This window comes from Diplotaxodon limnothrissa, linkage group LG8 (assembly GCF_057381915.1).
Source record: "Diplotaxodon limnothrissa isolate DT_005_m linkage group LG8, D_limnothrissa_male_GT1.1, whole genome shotgun sequence".
Lineage (NCBI taxonomy): Eukaryota > Metazoa > Chordata > Actinopteri > Cichliformes > Cichlidae > Diplotaxodon > Diplotaxodon limnothrissa.
The window spans coordinates 21,239,045-21,255,414 of record NC_140603.1 but is presented as its reverse complement, the minus strand read 5'-3'; the positions used below and the strand labels follow the sequence as shown (position 1 = coordinate 21,255,414).

At 40.8% G+C, this 16,370-nt stretch overlaps 2 protein-coding genes across 2 annotated transcripts; one reads left to right on the top strand and one right to left on the bottom strand.

The window, feature by feature from the left end:
• Positions 1 to 3,292: 3,292 nt before the first annotated feature.
• On the bottom strand, positions 3,293 to 9,092 carry scd (stearoyl-CoA desaturase (delta-9-desaturase)). The gene is made up of 5 exons (XM_085361477.1): positions 8,689 to 9,092; positions 7,696 to 7,826; positions 7,337 to 7,542; positions 6,754 to 6,986; positions 3,293 to 4,029 (listed from the first exon to the last, which is right to left on the bottom strand). Exons 1-5 carry the CDS (start codon positions 8,924 to 8,926, stop codon positions 3,839 to 3,841), a joined length of 999 nt encoding a protein of 332 aa, XP_085217603.1. The 5' UTR covers positions 8,927 to 9,092; the 3' UTR covers positions 3,293 to 3,838.
• A 1,223-nt stretch (positions 9,093 to 10,315) lies between these two features.
• dnajb12b (DnaJ heat shock protein family (Hsp40) member B12b) lies at positions 10,316 to 15,778 on the top strand. The gene is made up of 8 exons (XM_085360258.1): positions 10,316 to 10,460; positions 13,726 to 13,903; positions 14,015 to 14,160; positions 14,248 to 14,421; positions 14,537 to 14,607; positions 14,759 to 14,868; positions 15,329 to 15,501; positions 15,660 to 15,778. Exons 1-8 carry the CDS (start codon positions 10,316 to 10,318, stop codon positions 15,776 to 15,778), a joined length of 1,116 nt encoding a protein of 371 aa, XP_085216384.1.
• The last annotated feature ends 592 nt before the right edge of the window (positions 15,779 to 16,370 follow it).

Below are 16,370 nucleotides of genomic sequence, written 5' to 3'. Positions count from 1 at the left end.
GCAGGACACTGACCCTTGAGGCACCCACCCCTGGTATACACCTTGGCAGTGGTGACACATGTGAATAACTTGTATTTACATATAGTTGTTTGAAGACACCTTTCCAACTTGTGTAAATGTTCAGTTCTATTTCTTAGATCCTGACAGTCTTGGGCTTTCATTGTTCTGATTGTTAGTCGATCCAATGAGTGCTGTCAAACAAATAATTTTTAAGAGAAACTACTAATGAGAAAGCAATAAACCCTGGCCTTGTCAAGTTAAGCAACACTGAAGCACCTTTAGCAGCACTTATTAAGATTTAAATGAGTGTATGTACATATTTGTATGTATATTTTTTAACACTATGTGGATTAAAGAAAATCCAAAATAAATTCAAATTTGTCCACCCAATTCTTAATTTATAAAGTCACTAAAATATATGCTGTACAATAATTCCACCCTGGAAAATGAAATCATTCGAAAGAGATTATTAAAAGCCCCAAATTATAATGACATTCATATCTGTGATCAGTGGATGTAAAACTCTGACCACAACTGTAGACACAGACAAGGCATTTAAATGTGTAATCCTTCATTTCCAAGAGTTAATGGACAGATTTAAGATTTGAACATAAATTATAAGATAGATTTATACATTTGGGGCGTAGCTAATACATTTCCCCCTCTCATAAATCAATTTTATTTTATTGACTATTAAATGAAGATCAGAAAGCCCAGTGGCTTCTGGTAATCTTACAAATCCCAAAATATAAATTTTACCATGACGTGAAAGAGAGGAGATCACCAATTACTCACTTTCGAGGTTAAATCTATATCGCTGAGACTAAATCTCTTCAATGAGTGCTTAAGGTGTTACTTATTATTTCTCTGTTACTTTAGTGAAGGATTTCAAGATAGAAGACAGCAGTAACAACAACGAGAAGCATTTTAACTCCATAAGACGTCCTTATGGAGTTAAAATCTTGAAAACCAATTCAAAATATCCAGGAAATGTTTAGAAATCACAGGCGTATTTAGCTTCGTTCCTGACACCAACTACAAAACCATTCTGAAAGCGAGAACTAAGTATGTGTAAACCAAAATGTCTCATGGAACTACTCTAAATGTTTGGCATGCACAGCGCAAATTTATTTAGAATCATAAAACCCAAAGACACAGAGAGTGAAAACAGAAATAAATGAGCAACAACTGTTAATGGAATTACAAGTGTATTGAAAATATTGTGAATTTATTTCAGATTTTTAATACAGTAGACATTATCAGACTGAAAACAGCTCGACCCCTCTCTCTCCTCATTAGGAAAACGCTGCTTTTGGTGCTCTGGCCAGCCGGCGTTGTTGTAATAGTATATAATGCCATCTGTTTTGGTAAGTGCTCTAATGATGTCCTCACGACAGCACCTTTGTTTTAAGTTTTTATGCCGAGATGCTGTGATGAGTTGAGAGAAGCTGGCACCATCCATCTATCAGGGCCCAAGTTAAAGCTAAAGTGCGAGACCTTTGGATAGTAATTAATTTACATTCACGGAGCTGGGTAAGCCTAATGGATAAATCTGTTTAGTCAAATTAAAGGATTAAATATCAAATATAGCATTAGCTCAGGAAGCCCAAACAAGATGATCCACTGATATACATCTAACTTACAAATACATGGATCTTAAAGCCAGTTTTCAGTTGCCGTCTCTACAACAAGCAACCTACTTCCACCCAGCTCCTTTTTCATACTTTTGCAATTGATGGGTGCTCCATTTTATACTGGGAGTCTTACTGCTGGTCTGCCTGCTTTCGGCTTTCACCACCCATGGCATAGCTACAATGACAAAGCAATGGTGGAAAACCCTATGAAAGCCAATGCGTTCATGGGCAGGATCACAATCTCAAAAAAAGGAAGAAGTGATCAACGGCTAGGGCAACACAGATCGCCACAACTGCTCTCACGGCCATAAAAGGGAAGCAAAAGTTTCGCACTGCAGCTTTAAACCTCACGATGTAACATTCTCGCCAGCTTTTCATTTTGTACCGGACTCTTTTACGCTTAAATCCTATCCTCCGTTTGCATGTACATTTCCTCAGTGTTGCCATGCTACGTTTGCCTAAAATTAAACATGATTTTAGGAGAAAAACAATGTTCCACTCAGTGTAAACACGGAACTCAGAAGTCAAATTTGTTTTGCGGTACTCGAGCATTTTTGACTCAACTGACAGGAAGCGAAGGAATGGATGCAAGTCATAAGGCATTAGGTTGATCCTGACTCTTAAGAACAAATGAACAATTGCTCCAGTTTTCAGATTTTTTTTAAAGATATATTTTTACAAGGCTGTCAGCCAAATATTGGAATGCAGAAATATTTTTATCAGGTTCGAACAATATTTTCTTTTGCTTTTTTTTTTGAAAGTCGATAAGAAAGAAAAAACAATTAAACACATAAATAATCTACGCATTCCACACATCAGAATCAAAGATTAACATGAACACTGATGCACCTAAAATTCTGAAATAACGACCTTTGTAGCACATCAAAGGGAAACCAGACCCTGTTCGGAAATCAACGCGGCGCCAACGGTTCTGATGATCCAAAGCGATGCAGCTCCACAGCACGTTACAAAAATAGACGCAGTTCTGCCTTCACAGTCACCAACACAACACCTCACTACAACACCTACTACAGTATATCGCCATGCATGGGTGACATGTTGTTTTGTAACGCCAGAACTGCCACATGACTGGCTGCTACACCTATCAGGGAGCTCTATGCTGCAGATGTTTAAGGACAAAATAGTCACACAAGTTGGATAAAATCAGTTAAGCAAAAAGCCGCTCATGCCACAATGTTAAAAAAAAAACAACTCCAACAATCATGTTATGCAAAGAGGCGACTTAGTGTGCTCTAGTGGACCACAGAGATGGTTGTAAAAATGTTGTCATTTGACACGCTCTTGGCACTAATGATATATTCATCCAGCACCCAAAAACTCAGTGAAATTTTTTATCTTTCTAAGGTAAAGTTACAATTCTCATTAACTGCTTACGCTAAGCGGCAGTTTCATTCTAATGTTAAACAAATTCCCTATATTATCGCGAGAAAACTCCGTCCAATTATCGCACAGCTAATCTTTTTCAAAGTGCTTGAACTTTTCTCAATAGATATCCAGTGTAGATTTCGGCTAAAAGCAACCACAGTGTTGCACCCTGCAGGTTGTGTAAAGCTTTGGCCTACTGGTTGTCAGAATGCTCAGGCTAATAAGAAGGTCTGGGTTCCCTCAGTATTCTCTCATATTTCATTAAAGCAAGCATTTTATTTATTTATTTTTTTTTGCAAAAAGCAAACCAAACATGACCTCTCACCTCTTCATTTCAAATCTAAACTGCTCAGAAATTAAATCTATTTATGAGAACAGTTGAAAACTTGTTGTAAACTACAATAAAGGCAACACTCTTGAAGCAGTAATGTACCTTAACAGTTAAAATGTTACTCCATATTTAAGTGCTCCACTCCTTGTCAGTTTTGAAGAATAATTAATTCATACTTACATAAAAATGATCGGCTACATAACTGATCTTGCATGAAGAATGCACACCAAAAGTGGCAAAACAGCGGAAAATGGAGGTGACTTTTAAAATGCATCTAATTCAAATCTGAAACATCTTTTTTCTTTTCATCTTGAATAATTTGTTTAGTTACAGCTACAAAAACCACAAAAACAAGCAAAAATGTGGTCAAGGCCCTTATAAAGCTGACTTTAATCCTCAGAGAATGAGAAATGTATAGCTGTTAAAGGACTGTGGAATTTCTTCTTATCGGTCGTTTTGCCTTGAAGCTGACCACAGTTTAGCGATCTTAGCCACTGCGGTCTCCGGTGCGCTGTATCCGGGCCAGGACTAGCTCACGGGACACCTTCTTGCAGTCTTTGGCCAGGCCCAAGAAACACATGAAGTCGATGAAACAAGTGGTAAGGTTCAACTTGCAGCCAAACTCGCTGGTTGCATAGTCATATGGGAACGTGTGGTGATAGTTGTGAAATCCCTCACCTGCAAAGCACAGGAAACAGGAATGAACGATTAAAAAAACATGTAAAACTGGATTTCAGTCAAAAGCCGTCTTTGCAACGCGTTCCATGTTTTCAGTTTTCAGTCTTTAAAAGAAAAAGAAGATTCTTCAACTGTTTCACTGCTGGGATCTGTGTTTACAGGTAGCCTGTGGTGTTGTCACAGGTTTTGGGTGGTTCGATACCACTGGCTGTGATGTCATTACTGCTGCTCCCACCTGTCTGCTTTTCCCACCTGTAAAGTCACCTGAGCCGCGCTTCCCTCCTTTCCATTCTCTAATCATTCCCTGCAGTATTTATAATCCCACCTCACCCACTTTTCAGATCGTCTCTGAGCTTTGTCGGTGTTTGCCTGCTTATGAGGTGTACTACAAACCAAAATAAAAGGGAAAAAAAAAGGCTGTCAAACCAGAATTCTAATGTTTATAAGTTCGGTTTCATTCTTCTCCTGATGATATTCCCTAGATGCAAACCTGCTTCAGCCAAACCATGGTAATACCACACAACTAGAGAGTAAAGACGCAGTAGCACATAGGTCCTTTTTTAACTAATACTGCAGCCAGCAATTCTGAGCTTTGAAAACGTATTGATCTATTGAACAACCCGACCAATATATCAACCGCCGATCTATCAGCCAATATTTGCTATTTGGCTGATAAGGAAAAAGAAGGGACAAGGGGAAACACCCTTCAATCATGAGTGGTGATCTTACATAGTTTGTCCACCTGAAACTCAATTTCCCTGTTGGCTACAAACATAACCAGCTGATTAGAGCAGAGCTCAGTGTATAAACAAGAAATTTACAATTACATTTATTTCCGTTGTCATATTATCTTTGTAAATAACTAGACTAGGCCTATACTATACTAAAACTATACCTAAAAGCACATCTTCATCATCATGTTATCTCAAGCTGAAAGTTGGAAAGCTCTCATGTGCTGCTGCCAACGGTACACACTGAGAGACAGCGAAATAAATGTTTCAGCCAGCAGTGCTCTATTTTTATTCCTCCATGACCTTTTTGGCTCGAGTTTAGTAGGTAGTCCTTGATTAGCTAACGTTCCTTTTATAGCTGTATGCACAAAGCCTGATGAAGAAAGACTGGGTTACCCAAAAATGTTGATAACAGCGTTTTTTTATACCCTTTATCTTTATCTTATCCTATTTTAGTGTGTGTCCAGCCAGCTAATGCAACTAAAGCTTGGCCATGTGGACCTTGCCTAAAGGTTGTAGAACGTCTACAACCTTGTGAAACATTTTTCCCCCTGAAGAAAAACTTTTTTTGCAACCACGTAGCTTTGTAGTGATTTTGTGTCTTCCAGGCTTTGACTGTTAGGAGTTTATATGGTTTTATGCACATAAATTCTACATTTAAATTCTGATAAATTCTTTATGAAAAACTGATCAAGAGATTGGCATTGGCCTTGTTCACCAATATAAAATGATAGTCAGTGTCGGACAGCTAACTGCTGCATTAATTCAGTTTTGCACTGACTAATTGTTTGAACCTGGTGTGACGAGCTGACAGCTTTTAAAACTGTTCAGTTATTTAAAGGAAAAGGAATACTACAAAAAAATATTGGAATCGACTAAAATGCTTTAAATGTTAATATCATCCGAGAATTGCACAGCAGTTGCATCCCTAAAATAAACAATTCAGAAGCAACTGCAGGAACAATGACAGACTGTGGTGGTATATTGGTGACATCGTGTGATGTTCCCTAACAAAAGATGACTTTCTTCCCTGCATAATCATTACCAAAGATACAGCTGCTAAATTGTGCCTCTTCTAAAACTAGACTTAACTTGCTATGGGGTGAATAGCTGGGTGCCATCTTAGAATATCCAGCTCTTTTGATATATCTATCGGGTGCTCTTTGTCACTGCACTGCTGACTCCTACTGGTTGAACAAGGTGCATGCATAGTGAGGGGAGGAGGTGGACAAAGTGGTAATCAGGTAAAAATCGTTAATAAAATAGGTTCAAATCAAGTATGTACTTTTTGTTTTTAAACATTTTATCCACCATTTAGCACATCTGGTAAATAAAATGTTTACATGGGCCTGTAAAAGTCGTTCCTTTTGTTTTAGTTCAATTCAAGTTCGTTTATATAGCGCGAAATCACAGCAACAGCCGCCTCACGGCACTTTATACTGCAAGGTAACGACCCTGCAGTATTAAGGAGGCATTCCCAACAATCGGAAGATCCCCTATGAGCAAGCTGTCGGCGACGGTGGGAAGGAAAAACTCGCTTTTAACAGGAAACCTCCAGAAGAACCAGGGAGAAACAGGGAGCCACGTGCCACGACCGTTTGCGAGGTGAGGGGACAGAGAAAAGAAAAAAGAGAAAGCATAGGAAGACAGGGCAAAACAGAAACTATAGGGGAGAGAGAGATGATAATCACTGGTTAGCAAATTTGTTTAAGCATAATTGGATGATTTGACTTTTACTGCACTGAACGCTTGACGCAACTGTGCAGTCAAATAAAAGCAAAACGAGGGCATGTATCATGTACAATGTAATTACATTTGCTCTGAAGGTGACGCTATACCGAAGTAACAAACTTACATTAAAAATCTGGCTTTTCTTCTTCAATTTTACTTAAAAAATACTTAAAAATATCCCTATACAAGCATTCGCTGTCCTGTGCTGTACATTCTGGTGTGTAATTTCTGCCATGAGCATGTGTTGGGGTGTTGTTCATACCTATAGCACTGAAAGTGACAAACTTGTTCTCTCTGGGGTTGATGTTCTTGTCATAGGGCCTGTTTCCCCACATGTGGGCAGCGCTGTTGACCAGCCAGGTAGCGTTCAGCACCAAGGTGTACCTAAGCAGAGTTGGGACGAAGTAGGCCACCCACAGAGACTCCCCCCACAGGTACCAAGGCACGATTGTTGGGATAATAAAGCACATGACCAGCACGGAGAGCTTGTAATACCTGTTGAGGAGATAGCGAGAGTAGGTATCAGCAAAAAACAAATTATTTAAATACAAAAACTCTGTTTGCCAGATAAGAAAATGCTCACTTTTTTTCCCTTTATTTCCACTTGACCTATTTTCCATTTAGGCCTGCTCTCCGTGAATCTTACGTTAGTAATTGTCATCTTGTTAAACCAGAATGACTAACACAGCTTGCCATTATGAAAACATCTCCACAGCAGTACTCTAACATTTACTTATATTTATAGAAACTGCAACACTACTGTCTTGCTATTTGCACCCATTGCACTTTGTTTTTTTTAGCAACTAGATGCAGTGTGAAGTCTGAACCTTAATCATGCCACTTACTTCCTCTGAAACATGACAACTTTGTCTGTTAGCAGGTCGGTGAGCTCCAGCTTGCGTCCTTTCTCGATCACATCAGGGTGTTTGCGTACCAACAGCCAGCCGATATGAGAAAAGAAAAAGCCACGGACGGCATTGTGAGGGTCGGCGTCTGTTTCCGAGTATTTGTGGTGAACCCTGTGGTCTCGAGCCCATTCAAAGATATCATTCTGTGGTTTGGAATTAAGATCAAGATTATGCACACTGTTGACACAGCACGGTACTTATAGTGAAACAAAAGCTGCTATTATCTTGGCTCCAGGTCATAAGTGTGTGTTTGTATACTAAAAAGATGTGTCAGCAGAACAGTCATTTTTGCTTGCCTGAAATGCCATGGAGTTAGCTACACTGAGGAAAATCCTTAAAGGTAATGTAGCCTTGTAGGATCTGTGACTCCACAGGCGATGCGCTCCTGCAGTGACTCCTAACGCACTTATCAAAAAACAAAGGACAGCTGTGGAAAGAAACACATGGGCAAATTAGTTTGACCTACTTTTGTGCTCATGTCAACAGCACTTTGTTGCAGATGCTGCACACTGCAGTGTTTGTGCATTATTTTCTGCACAATTGCACTGTTATTGTTAGGGCTGGGAAGAACATCCAGCAACAAGTGACAGATCACGAGACAGATGCGTTTCTGTTTTTTCCCCCCAAATAGCATAAATTGTTAAAGCACTAGAGTATTTGTTTACCACAATCTTTATCAATTTGATCCAAAAGGCTCTTTGGGATTTGATTAGATTTTGTGCACAATTTCCCTCAGGTCACCTGGTTAGCACTGGCCTGTCTGTTTCCCAAGGAGATTACAGTGTAAAGCTGTGTCCTTTACAGTGTAAAAGAAGCCAAATCTAATAATAAAAACATTTCATGGTTGAGTTCATGAAAGACTAAAAGCTAAAAGAGTTGTGACACAGCAGTGAAGAAACTGTATAAATAAAGTGCAGTTTATGCTAATTATCCAGCTATTCTTCATTTGTCTACTTGACCTTTATTTTTAAAAAACTGCCATTAAGGAGGCCAGTTTATTTTCCTGACAGCCCATCTTAAAGGTACGTGCTGTGACATGTAATCTCTGATGACTTTATTCCTGATCTATAATCCTCCATCTCCATGAAGGATGCTGGGAGGATCACAGATATATGCAGCCGCCTATTTGCATTCACCACCGGCGAGAAAAGCAGGGCGTGCTGCTGACATAACAGCTGTTGATTTGATAAAATATGATTAAGTAAATAAGTAAATAAATAAGTAAACAAAACCAACATGCAAAAAAGGAGAAAAGGGGGTGTAACAGGCAATTTTCTTTTCGCACTTACACCAAAGCAAGGTCAAACGAGATGCTGAAGGTACGACGAACACGCCGTACAAGGCTCCTATGTGCAACAGAGTCATCAGTATGACATTTTTCCATACGATGATCCGGGGAGGTTTTGGGCCCTCTTTCTCTTTGTACGTGTGATCAAACGCGTCTTCTCTGGCGCTCTCTGGAAGAACATCCCCGTTGCTGGACTTGCGCTGCTGCTGCTTGTTCTCTAACGCCTCCGCCTCCGTCATTGTGGCAGCGGTGCTGTGATGCTGTGAGCGGCAAACAGAGGAGAGAAGTCAGTCGCCTCGGCGCTTTTTGTGTGTAATGGAGGCTGTTTTGTCAATATGTGCTGACTAGCCCCGGCAGGTTAGCTGCTTGCTGGCTGGCGCTGTCGGAGGATGAAGAGGAAGACGGTAGCGACGATGCTGACTTATAAAGCGGTAACGCGACGCTCCAACGCGCCAAAAAAAAAACCCTGATGAAACACCTGTGGGAGGGAAAATTTTTACTCAATAACTCACCGAAGATAGGCAGAAGGGCAGAAACGAGATAAACGGAGGACAGTCTGCTTGACCCAAAATTACAGTAACCCAGAAAAGGGAGAGTGATAGCTCCGCAATGAGAACTAGAACTCGTGGTGTGGCCGACCAATGAGCGCTCGCCTGTCGCCTCTTGCTCGGGCTCTGATTGGCTGTTTGTTTATCTGCTGTTCACCTTTTATTCATTCTCCCGTTTGCCAGATGTATATTTGCCACCTCTGGAGACTAGCCGATCTTGTTGCTGTCTAGACATGCACAAACATTGAACAGTGTAACCGTTTTCCTTTTGAAATCAGGCGTGGAGTGAAACACAAGCACTGTGTTAATGATGCAAGTGGAACAAAACAAGTTACTGTACCCAAACCCCGGCAGTAGAGCCCCCTCCCCCCTGTCCTCCACCCACGTAGGAAAATAGGATGCTTCATCTGTTACGTCATCCCCATTCTCCGTCTATAGAAGTTTAATTGTGAGATACAAACTTTCAATGTGCCCAAAAATAGCATAAGCTGCTGAACACCAGAAAAAGTATTTTAGGCATGACGGGAAAAAAAACAACTGAGTCTCCATAAACACTGCAGAACAGGTCGAAAAGGCTGTTTACGTCACCCTGTGAAGAAGAGCTTTGACTCTGCTGCAAAATCAGAATCAGAATCAGAAAGGGTTTTATTGCCAAATGTTGAGCAGGTTTACAACATTAGGAAATTTCAGATACACACTGCATGGCCAAATTAAGGATCACACGGCCCATATTTACCCGGGCGAGGAGCAGAAAATGGATGGATGGTTGGACGGATGGATAAACACACCAATGGGTGTTCACCCTCTTGACCTACATTTGAAAAAAAAATGGCAATCTGTCGCCATCTAATGGTGAAAATGGGGCAGCGCACGCAGCCGATACTGTTGATTTTCTGCAAACAGGGCTCACCTATTACTAAAATCTCCAATCCCCATGCACCAGCAGCAGACAAAAAAATAGCACCACATTGATGAATGCATATCACCGACTGACTGATACATATTTTTTTTTCCTGCAGCATCTATCTGGCGTCATCATCAGGCGCCCGTATTTACTTCTGGTCCAGTTAGTTGCTGCTGATGCCTGCTGCGATGGAGGTAAACAGGGACGAAGCGGAGCGCTGCATTGACATTGCAGCGGCCGCCTTAACCAACCAACAGCCGGACAAGGCGCAGAGGTTCCTGGAGAAGGCGCAGAGGCTCTTCCCGACAGAGAAAGCCAAAGGTAAGTCAATATGGGGGGAAAGGGGGAGGGGGGCGCACATTCAGCTGCGAAGATGCGCATCATCACCTCCACAGCCTGCAGCATCACCTGCACTCCTCATGAGCAGCGCATGTAGCCAGGGCCTTTGATAGCACTTAAGCTAGCTGGTTCATTTATGCAGCTTCTGCGTTTTTTCTCATTCTTTTTTTTGTACGAATTTCACTTTAAAATGAAGTGTCTGCAGTGCTTTAATTTGCTTTTCTAACAGAAAGCTAAGCCTTTAATTTAGGTGAACAGGAGTGGACTGGGAGAAAGGCTAAATAAGTCCTAGATGTCCAAGATTACTACATGCTACTTTCCCATGATCATTTCAAAAAATATTTTTGACAACACAGGTATTATCCTTCTGAGCTCGCCAATCTACAAACCGGATTGCAAAAAAGTTGGGACACAAAACAAATTGTGAATAAAAACTGAATGCAATGATGTGGAGATGGCAAATGTCAATATTCTATTCAGAATAGAACGTAGATGACAGATCAAAAGTTTAATCCGAGAAAATGTATCATTTCAAAGGAAAAATATGTTGATTCAAAATTACACGGTGTCAACAAATCCCAAAAAAGTTGGGACAAGTAGCAATAAGAGGCTGGAAAAAGTCAACTTGAGCATAACGAAGAGCTGGAAGACCAATTAACACTAATTAGGTTAATTGGCAACATGATTGGGTATAAAAAGAGCTTCTCAGAGTGGCAGTGTCTCTCAGAAGCCAAGATGGGTAGAGGATCACCAATTCCCACAATGTTGTGCAGAAAGATAGTGGAGCAATATCAGAAAGGTGTTACCTGGCGAAAAATTGCAAAGACTTTGCAGTTATCATCATCAACTGTGCATAACGTCATCCGAAGATTCAGAGAATCTGGAACAATCTCTGTGCGTAAGGGTCAAGGGCGTAAACCCATACTGGATGCCCGTGATCTCCGGGCCCTTAAACGACACTGCACCACAAACAGGAATGCTACTGTAAAGGAAATCACAGAATGGGCTCAGGAATACTTCCAGAAACCATTGTCAGTGAACACAATCCACCGTGCCATCCGCCGTTGCCAGCTGAAACTCTACAGTGCAAAGAAGAAGCCATTTCTAAGCAAGATCCACAAGCTCAGGCGTTTTCACTGGGCCAGGGATCATTTAAAATGGACTGTGGCAAAATGAAGACTGTTCTGTGGTCAGACGAGTCACGATTCGAAGCTCTTTTTGGAAATGTGGGACGCCATGTCATCCGGACCAAAGAGGACAACCCAAGTTGTTATCAACACTCAGTTCAGAAGCCTGCATCTCTGATGGTATGGGGTTGCATGAGTGCGTGTGGCATGGGCAGCTTGCATGTCTGGAAAGGCACCATCAACGCAGAAAAATATATTCAGGTTCTAGAACAACATATGCTCCCATCCAGACATCATCTCTTTCAGGGAAGACCCTGCATTTTTCAACAAGATAATGCCAGACGACATTCTGCATCAATCACAACATCATGGCTGCGTAGGAGAAGGATCCGGGTACTGAAATGGCCAGTCTGCAGTCCAGATTTTTCACCTATAGAGAACATTTGGCGCATCATAAAGAGGAAGATGCGACAAAGAAGGCCCAAGACGATTGAACAGTTAGAGGCCTGTATTAGACAAGAATGGGAGAGCATTCCTATTTCTAAACTTGAGAAACTGGTCTCCTCGGTCCCCAGACGTCTGTTGAGTGTTGTAAGAAGAAGGGGAGATGCCACACAGTGGTGAAAATGGCCTTGTCCCAACTTTTTAGGGATTTGTTGACACCATGACATTTCACCATATTTTTCCCTTAAAATGATACATTTTCTCAGTTTCAACTTTTGTTCCGTGATTTATGTTCTATTCTGAATAAAATATTGACATTTGCCATCTCCACATCGTTGCATTCAGTTTTTATTCACAATTTGTTTTGTGTCCCAACTTTTTTGGAATCTGGTTTGTAGCTCAATACTAAATAAATACAGAAATACAACATTCAGCTGAATAAAAACAGAAAAGTGATCAATATAGCCACACATGCAAACAAATGTACTATATTTATTGGTGTGAAAAAGTTTGTCTTTTTCTTGTTTTTGTGTTTTTGTATTTTTTTTGTACATTTGTGCCACTTACATGCTTCAGATCATCAAACAAAATTCTCTGATAATTGAGTACTTCTTGGAGTACCAATAGTACTCCAAGAGCACATCAATGGCTCATCCAGAAGGTCACAAAATTCTGTGGACTGATGAGACAAAAGCTGAACTTTATAGAAAGGTTGAGTGCCTTTGCATCTGGCATAAAACACACAGCATTTCATAAAAAGAACATCAGACCAGCGATCGGTTCCTGCGTTGAAGCTCAATCGCACAAAGTAACTGAAAAGCAACCAGCAAGTCCACCTTTAAATAAAAACCAAATGAAGGTTTTGGGTTGGCCTAGTCAAAGTCTGGAGTTAAATTCTATTCAGATACTTTAGGATGACCTTAAACAGACCATTCATACTGAAACAATTCTGCCAAGAACAGTGGGCCAAAATTCCTCCAGAGTGATGTGAAAGATTCATTGTGAGTTATCCCAAATGCTTGATGCCAGTTCTTGCTGCCGTGGATGGCACAACCAGTTATTAGGTTTAAGGGGCAATAACTTTTTCCCACGGGGCAGGTAGGTTGGTTAGTTTTTTCACTTAATAAATGAAATCCTGATATAAAAACTGCACTTTGTATTATATTTGAGTTATCCATGTCTAACATTAAGTTTTCTTTGATTCTCAAACATAGAAGTGGGACAAATGTGCAAAACAAATATGACATTAGGAAGGATGCAAATACTTTTTTGCACCACTATACATGGTGGCATGTGCTTGTGCCCAACTTTACCGCTTCTTAGATTCCTGTGGACACCCACATACACCCCAGATACGCCTTAGACCATGACCCACCTCACATATAAATATAAAACCTGTTAAAACTGCAGCCACAGCATATCTGAAAATAAAATAAAATAAATAAAGCTGCAACAAGCAGACAGATCCTCCAACAAAAACTATATTTAGTTTAATGATTTTCAAACATAGCTATAGTTGTATACTCTGCCCCCAAGAAGCTCTTATAATACCATTGAACTTGATTGCTTGGTAGCTTTACATCTGCTTGATGACATGGATAGTCCCACTATCGAACATTTTGTGTTTTTAACTGCTGTTGAGTACTTGATAGAATATCTTTGAACATATCTTCTAGTATTGCTGGATGTAATAGCAAAGAATGGATTTACACCCAGACAAGATATCCATTCAGACTTCAGCGGGGTGTCGGAGCCTCGACAACGGCAGAACATAAAGGAGAACGCCAGACCTGAAGAAAAGCCTGCAGAGTCTTCAAAATCCTACATGGCTGATCAGCTAGAAGCTGTGAGGAGGTACGTAAGACTGCTGATTACATAAACATACTGTTGGTTAAAATAAACTCCTTGATGGGTATATTGACTGCAATTGTGATTGAAATTTGTAATCATGTGCTCTCTGCACAGGATAAAACAATGTAAAGACTTTTACGAAATTCTCGGGGTGTCGAAAGATGCCTCAGAGGATGAACTGAAGAGATCATATAGAAAACTTGCTTTGAAATTCCATCCAGATAAGAACAGCGCTCCTGGGGCAACAGAGGCGTTTAAAGGTAAGACGGTGATTAAACTCATCCAAGGTTCATATAGCACTTACAGAAAGCAACTTATAGCAGCTTCATGTTCTAACTTTCCAACAGCTATTGGCAGCGCGTACGCTGTTCTGAGCAATGTTAACAAAAGGAGACAGTACGATCAGTGTGAGGAAGGGAGAAGACATCCTTCCAGACACGGCCCAGACAATGGAAACTTTGAGCCGGATATTTCACCTGAAGAGCTCTTTAATATGTTCTTTGGAGGAGGTTATCCATCAAGTTAGTCTCATAGTTTGGTGTTTCCATATAATGCATGTGAGACGGAGTATTTTAATTGCAAATATATATTTCTGTGGTGCGTTTTTTATGTGCTAAATGTGTTAAATCAATCTAGGCCATGCTCACGTATACAATAATGGGCGGATGCGTTACCAAAGGCGGGAGAGAAGAGAGCGACAGCAAGATGTAAGTTTGATACTTAAAAAGCTAAACTGTAACTGTATAGAGTTGTTTATGTTTTGCCTGCAGGGGGAGACATTTAGTCATCTGCCATTTTACAAGCTGAGGCTTCTCTCAGAGACTGTGTGTGTTTGTTTGTAATGTGTTTTTTCCACAGGGAGGTCTCGCCCTCTTTGTGCAAGTCATGCCCATCCTCATCCTGGTTATTGTGTCAGCTCTCAGTCAAATAATGGTCAACAGCCCCTCCTACAGCCTCAGCTTCAGGCCGTGAGTGTGATCCTTGTAACACAAGAATCTAAAGTAACACAACTAACTGTTGTTCTGCAAAACTGCGAGGGACTTAGACAAAAGATTATCTCTATGTTAGCAGAATCCAACCCAGGTTTTTTTCACGGTACTTCTGCTTTCACTCGATCTTTGCATAAGCTGGGTGGTCGTGTTAGATTTGCCTTCACAGTATTGGCGGTTGTTTCTCCTCGTATTAATTTGCTGCTACCTCTGTTAGTTCCAATTAATCACAGAGCTCCTCTTGTTTGTGCTGCTGTCATGTGTCTTGTCCCGTTCCCAGTACACTGCCTTTGTGTGTTCAGATATACGCCTGCAGTTTCGGGCCCTGCTTTAAACCATTGTCAGCAGTGACTCATGTTAAGACAGACAGATGGTGCAAGATCTGTGCTGCATTCTGTCATATGATAACACTCCCACACTCTGGCCTGTTGTCACGTAGGTCAGCAGGTTACTCACAGAAGAGGCTGACTGAGAACCTGAAGGTGCCATATTATGTGGGGGAGCAGTTCTCCAAAGAGTTCACTGGTGTGAATCTGAAAAATCTGGAGCGGACGGTGGAGGATGATTATATTTCCAACCTTCGCAACAACTGCTGGAAAGAGAAACAGCAAAGTATGACAATAAATGATTCTTATATCTGAATTTAAGCATGAGTATTGGTGTGATTGTCAGTGTCATTATCAGTGCTGAGATCATTTTTTAATTGTGTGTGTGTGTGTGTGTGTGTGTGTGTGTGTGTGTGTGTGTGTGTGTGTGTGTGTGTTTTACAGAGGAAGGAATGCTATACAGAGCTCGCTATTTTGGGGACAGCGATCTATACCAAAGAGCACAGAGGGCTCGCACACCAAGCTGCGCCAAGTTGTCCGAGATCACAGCTTCTTCTGGATGAAAATGCTTTCATGATTCAAAGCAAGTTCTTCAAACTCTGAATATTTTCTCATTTTGGCACCAGGGATGGGGCAAAAATATTGACATTCCAATATATAGCATTGATTCCCCTTGATTAACTTAGGGTTGCAGGAGGGCTGAAGCCTATCCCAGCTGGCATGGGGCTAAAGACTGAATACACAACCAGACAGACAGCCCGTCAGAAGGCTTTCCGCTTGGCTATCCTCTGTTTTCTCAATACCATATTTGGCTTCAGTATGTCAATACTTGTATCATGCAAGCACATCAGACTAATTTTACTTACCAGAATCACAGCTTCATGACACTTGAACCTCTAAAAAGAATGGTGGTAAAGTCAACAAAAGTCAACCAGCTTGCTGTGAAGACGTTTTGAAAAAGGCTTTTTTTTTTCTTGTCTCCAGGTTTCCAGAATCACTACAAAAGATTACCAGTAATTTATTAAGATGCATTTCTACAATCTGGAGGCTGAAGATGACTCAACAAGGAGCAGACCAGCACCACTCGTCACCAAACAGATCACACAAACTAACTCAAACAATTTCTGTGGAAGTCTAGTATGTGATAAAAAGATA

Coding starts and splice junctions, on each gene's coding strand:
- scd (XM_085361477.1), bottom strand. CDS start 8,926: ATGACGGAGGCGGAGGCGTTAGAGAACAAGCAGCAGCAGCGCAAGTCC. Junction 7,827..8,688: donor TCGTTTGACCTTGCTTTGGT/GTAAGTGCGAAA, acceptor TTCTTTCCACAG/CTGTCCTTTGTTTTTTGATA. Junction 4,030..6,753: donor TGTCACTTTCAGTGCTATAG/GTATGAACAACA, acceptor TGTGCTTTGCAG/GTGAGGGATTTCACAACTAT.
- dnajb12b (XM_085360258.1), top strand. CDS start 10,316: ATGCCTGCTGCGATGGAGGTAAACAGGGACGAAGCGGAGCGCTGCATT. Junction 14,161..14,247: donor GGCAACAGAGGCGTTTAAAG/GTAAGACGGTGA, acceptor ACTTTCCAACAG/CTATTGGCAGCGCGTACGCT. Junction 14,608..14,758: donor GAAGAGAGCGACAGCAAGAT/GTAAGTTTGATA, acceptor TTTTTTCCACAG/GGAGGTCTCGCCCTCTTTGT.